The sequence below is a fragment of the Ochlerotatus camptorhynchus genome, unplaced genomic scaffold, assembly GCF_037179485.1.
Source record: "Ochlerotatus camptorhynchus isolate MF236.1 unplaced genomic scaffold, CSIRO-AGI_Acam_v1.1 ptg000028l, whole genome shotgun sequence".
Lineage (NCBI taxonomy): Eukaryota > Metazoa > Arthropoda > Insecta > Diptera > Culicidae > Ochlerotatus > Ochlerotatus camptorhynchus.
The window spans coordinates 1,050,035-1,056,074 of NW_027040520.1; the positions used below are offsets into that span (position 1 = coordinate 1,050,035).

General features: G+C 44.7%; 1 protein-coding gene across 1 annotated transcript; it reads left to right on the forward strand.

Annotated features, from left to right (window-relative positions):
* The first annotated feature begins 344 nt into the window (after nucleotides 1-344).
* On the forward strand, nucleotides 345-5,668 carry LOC135708380 (uncharacterized). The gene is made up of 6 exons (XM_065230470.1): nucleotides 345-765; nucleotides 837-1,435; nucleotides 1,505-2,725; nucleotides 2,846-3,323; nucleotides 4,356-5,279; nucleotides 5,583-5,668. Exons 1-6 carry the CDS (start codon nucleotides 345-347, stop codon nucleotides 5,666-5,668), a joined length of 3,729 nt encoding a protein of 1,242 aa, XP_065086542.1.
* The last annotated feature ends 372 nt before the right edge of the window (nucleotides 5,669-6,040 follow it).

Here is a 6,040-nt window from a genome sequence, read left to right on the forward strand (position 1 = left end):
TGTCTGTTGGCTGTGCCCAACATAGTGGTCCGTTCGGAACCGGATTTGTGAAGCGTATACAGTCCGCTATTGAAGTGAATTTTTTCTCGCGTCACGGTAGCAAGTGAAGAAGAACAAGAACTTTTAGTGAACATTGAACGCTACCGTCGATGCTTATGTGACATTAACAGAACAGTAAAGTTATTTGCTTGAACGCAAAAAGAACTCCAAGAGCTCAAGTGTTAGTGCTCCTGCGTTTCATCTGGTATCATCGTGTGACGTTCGAGAATTGCTCTCTCCGTAGCAATTACCATTCCTTTCCGATGCCAGTGGATCGTACCCCATTGAAACCGCTAAAGCCAACCATGGAGGAAATCAAGCCGCTCATCCACCAACGCGGTCAGGTAAAGGGCAAGGTGACTGCGATCGCCAATGCCTTGGAAAAATGCGAAAATGATCCTAGCCAAGTGAGTCTTCCCTTTCTTAAAGTTTACGCCAAAAAGCTAGAAGCTCATTATGCTGAATATTCCGTTTTACACAAGGAGATTATTTGTTCCATTCCTCCTGGTAAAACGGATGATCAAGATGAAAAATTGAACGAATTCGACAAACTTCATACCGATTGTTTGATTCGGTTGGAGTTTCTCATGGAAAGTTTAAGTACTCCTACCAGTGTTTCCTTTACCAACGCCGCTACGCCAGCTAGTGCCACCCAAGTGATAGTACAGCAACAGCCGCTCAAGGCCCCAATCCCCACTTTTGACGGGCGCTACGAAAATTGGCCTCGTTTTCATCCATGTTCCAAGACATCGTCAGCCGATGTTCTGATTCGGATGCGATCAAACTGCATTATCTAGAAAAGGCACTAGTTGGTGCTGCCTCCGGTATTCTTGATGCCAAAACCCTGTCTGATAACAACTACAACCACGCGTGGGAAATACTAACCGATAGATATGAAAATCCGAGGATTATTATCGATACCCATATTGACGAGCTTCTAGCTATGAGAAAGATGTGCAAAGAGTCTCACAAAGAACTACGTGATTTGGTGGATACGTGTACGAGGCACGTTGAGGGTCTTAGGGTTATGAAACAATCAGTTGAGGGTACAACTGGGTTAATTATCAATAAGATTTTGACTTCTTGTCTCGACGCATCCACACGTAAGCAATGGGAACGCTCTCTTGCCCATGGGGAACTACCGAATCTTGAAAAGACACTGACATTCCTGAAGGATCAGTGTCGTGTCCTTGAACGTTGTGAAGCGGATCATCCTACAATCGTAAAATCCCATCCTGTTAAATCATCTCAACCAACCGCTAAGCCCAATAGCGTGAAGGTTCACGCTACTACATCCGACAGTAGTAGTGAGTCTTGTCAGTTCTGTGCTAAGAGTCACTTTAATTACCAATGTACCGATTTCCATAAACTGCCTGTGTCGGATCGAGTAACAAAGGTGAGAGAGTCCCATTTGTGTTTTAACTGTTTGCGGCGTGGACATAGATCCATTGCTTGTTCGTCTAAGAGAAACTGCAGCAAGTGTAACAAGCGACACCATTCTCTTTTGCATGAGGATGGATTCAAACGTGAAAGTAATGTGAATTCCAACAACCATCCCGTCCAGAGCAAAGGTGAGAATGAACGGGTTTCCCTTGTGGTAACTCCCCAAACCCCGTGTGATGATTCCGCAAATTCCTCTACTGTGTCTACCCAGCCGTCCGTCTGTTCTCTGAGTGTTGCCGTCCCTAATGTCTTGCTTCTAACTGCTGTGGTGAGCTTGGTTGATAAAAATAATAAGCATATTCCATGCCGTGCCTTCCTGGATTGTGGTGCTCAAACGAATCTGATTTCTCTTCCCATGTACGAAAAGCTTGGTCTCGAGGGAGTTCCTGTTTCCATTGACATTGTTGGAGTCAGCAATGTGCGCACCAAATCCAAACGTCTAGTAACCGTGAGCCTCCAATCCCTCTACAGGGACTTTCAAGTAGATCTCAAATGTTTGGTAACTCCAAAGATCACGAATGCTCTCCCATCCAAACCTGTTAATATCAGTCAGTGGAACATTCCTTCTGGATTTCAGTTGGCTGACCCTAATTTCTATGTACCTTCTGATGTGGATCTGTTGATTGGACTTGGCCATTTTTTCAGACTATTGAGGACTGGACATCTCGTTCTTGGTGATGGTCTTCCAGAGTTGCGTGAAACCGAACTGGGTTGGGTGGTTTCCGGTGTAATTCGTGATGAGTCTGTAGCATGCCTAAGCCCGCAGCAAATCAACACCGTTACTATCGAATCGCTCAACGAAATGATTAAAAGTTTCTGGGAAATTGAAGAAATCAGCAATGTTTCCCAGCGTACTGTTGAAGAAGAGGAGTGTGAAGAGACTTTCCGCAGCACTCATCGTCGTGATCCTACCGGTAGATATGTTGTGAAGTTACCATTCCGTGAAAATGTTTCTCAGCTCGATGATAATCGTTCGTTGGCTCTTCGTCGCTTTTACTTTCTTGAAAGGCGTCTCCTTCGTGAGCCTGAGCTTCACGCGCAATACTCGAAATTTATCGAGGAATATGAAAGCCTAGGGCATTGCAGAGAAGTTCGTGAGTCAGATGATCCTCCCAGCATGTTGAAGTATTACTTGCCACATCATGCTATCCTAAGGCCGTCGAGTTCAAGTACCAAGCTACGAGTTGTTTTCGATGCATCGGCAAAGCTCTCCTCCGGAACCTCACTAAACGACGTTTTGCAGGTTGGTGCAGTCGTCCAATCTGACCTTGAGAAAATTATCTTGCGATTTCGGAAACACACATACGTGTTCACTGCTGACATTGCTAAAATGTTCAGACAGGTTTTTCTTGATCCTTCACAGGTCGCTTTCCTTCGAATTTTCTGGCGTTCAAAGCCATCGGAAGCTCTCAGAGTTCTCGAGCTACTAACCGTGACTTACGGTACCTCCGCTGCTCCGTTTCTTGCAACCAGAACGTTGCTTCAGTTGTGTATTGATGAAGGTGACGAGTTTCCGCTGGCAGCGCATATTATTCGAGAGGATTGCTACGTTGACGATGTTCTGTCAGGTACTGACAGTATCGAGAAGGCCATCGAATGTCGTCAACAAATTCGGAATTTGTTGCAGAAAGGAGGTTTCCCAGTGCATAAATGGTGTTCCAATGATCAAAGGATTCTCGAAGGTGTTCCCGAATCTGAGCGTGAAACTCTTGTCCAATTGAACGAAATATCCGCCAATGAAGTCATAAAAACCCTCGGTCTTCTTTGGTGTCCAAATAGCGATGAATTTCTATTTGCGATCAACCCTGATCTTTCCGAGATGTCACCCGTTACAAAACGAAGTATGTTTTCAGAAATCGCGAAACTGTTTGATCCACTCGGCCTCGTGTCCCCAGTTATCGTGCTTGCTAAGCACCTAATGCAAAGAACATGGACTCTGAAGATTGGTTGGGACACGCCCCTTGAAGGTGAAATTCTTCATTCTTGGTTGCAATTCCGTTCCTCCTTGGCTCAGGTTAAAAACATTCGAGTTCCAAGACATGTATTGGTTCCTCATTTTGAGTATGTTGAATTACATGGGTTCGCTGATGCTTCAGGGATCGCCTATGGAGCTTGTCTTTATGTTCGTTGTGTCCAACCAAATGATGTGATCACGGTGAGACTTCTTCGTAGCAAGTCGAAAATTGCCCCTATCCATGAACTGACGATTCCTCGTAAAGAGCTTTGTGCTGCTTTACTGCTATCGAAGCTTGTCCAAAAAACCATTCCTGCCATGCAATTAAACTTCTCGTCTCTGTTCTTGTGGTCAGATAGTCAAATTGTTCTTGCATGGCTCCGAAAACCCCCATCGATGTTGCAACCATTTGTACGCAATCGTGTTTTGGAAATCACGGTCGAGAATGGTCACAATGAGTGGAATTATGTTCGTTCTAAAGACAATCCAGCTGATGTGGTTTCCCGGGGACAGTTACCAGGAGTTTTGAAATCAAATTCGTTATGGTGGGACGGTCCTGATTTTTTGAGATCCACTTCTTTCAATCAACCTGAGGTTGAAAATATTCCCGATGAACAACTCCCAGAATTTAAATCCGCTCCAGTAGTTGTGATGCCTGTTCTACATTCTGACGATCTTCCTTTATTCAAGAAATTTAGTTCTTTCCGTAAATTACAACGTGTACTAGCGTACGTACAGCGTTTCATAAATAACTGTCGAACGAAAATTTCTGAGAATCGTGTTAAGAAATGTCTCGCTACCATTGGCGAACTAAGATCATCTCTGCATACGATTGTGAAGGTTATCCAACAAAATGTACTGATTGACGATATAAAAAGGGTTGAGAATGGAGAACCTTGTCGAAAAATCGGAATTCTAGGACCTTTGCTGGAAGATGGGGTTCTACGTGTTGGAGGACGGATTCAGAATTCCCGGGTTCCCCTGAGTACGAAACACCAGTACATCTTGCCAAATCACCCTTTGACCGATCTTCTCATTCGAGCATACCACGAGGAACACCTCCATGTCGGACCGTCTGGTTTGTTGTCCGCTCTTCGTCAACGCTTTTGGTTGCTGGGATCTCGATCGGCTGTACGGAAGATTACACGAGGATGTGTCCGATGCTTCCGTATAAAACCTAAGGGAGTTACTCAATATATGGGTAGCTTGCCAGTTAGTCGCGTTACTCCTGCAGCTCCTTTTGAAGTATCTGGAGTCGATTATGCAGGGCCGTTCGTTATTAAGCATGGAGTAAGGAAACCAATTCTCGTGAAGGCATACATTGCGGTTTTTGTATGTCTGGTAACAAAATCCATTCATCTGGAATTAGTGTCGGACATGACTACGGCTGCCTTCATCGCCGCTCTACAGAGGTTTATCAGTCGGAGAGGTTTAGTTAGAGAGTTGCACTCGGATAACGGTAGCAATTTCCGAGGTGCCCGGACAGAACTACATGAGGTTTTTGTCTTATTTCGTGATCACTCCGCTGTTCATGAAATTGAATCCTTCTGCCAAACCAAGGAAATTGTTTGGCATTTCATTCCACCAGATGCTCCCGAGTTTGGAGGCTTGTGGGAAGCTGGCGTCAAAAGCACAAAGTACCACCTGAAGCGAATACTCAAGGAAACTCCGTTGACTTTCGAAGAATTCTACACGCTGCTTACTCAAGTGGAAGCAATTCTAAATTCACGACCTTTGTTTTCCCATTCCGATGATCCAACTGAAGGCGAAGTAATTACCCCTGCACACTTCCTCATCGGAAGACCACTTACCGCTATTCCTGAGCCTTCCTATGAAGGCCTGAGTAAAAACCGGTTGTCCAGGTGGCAGCATTTACGGCTAACGAGAGAGCATTTTTAAAGGTCTTGGGTCCATGATTATCTTGTTAGTTTGCAACCAAGAGGTAAAAATCGGATTCGTCAGCCCAATGTTAACCCCGGTTCAGTCGTTTTACTCGAAGATAAAAATTTGCCACCACAGCAGTGGAAATTGGGAAGAATTGTCCACTCGCACCCTGGCGAAGACAACTTAGTGAGAGTTGTTGATGTAAAAGTGGGAGATACAGTTTACCGACGCCCGATAACGAAAATTTCCATTCTACCCATAGATGACAATAAGCCTAAGGTCAACAATCAGGAATCTCCAGGTGAATCATCGAATCGCGTGGGGGAGGATGTTCGCAACAGCGAATAAGTTTCGAGACGACCCTGCACCGCCGCTGGCACTGTAAACGTCCTGAGTTTACCGACCGTCAACGCATCAGCAGCAGAAAAAATCTCCCTTCCTCCTCATCCTTTTTTTTTACTAACCCCGAGATAGCCGCGGGAAAACGGCCTCCCTACTAACATGACAACAACCAATCACAATCATACTTTATAGTACACTTTTCTATCCTTTTTGCGTTGCGCAGTAACAGCCAATCAGCAGTGGCTGATGAAATATTAAATTGTTTAAAAGTAGAGTACGCACCAAAAACTTTGTCAGTCTTTCTTGCATCCTGAAGAATAAAGCAACCACAACAAGTAAAAAGGTTTCTCGCAGTATTATTTCAAGAAGAAACGTCTT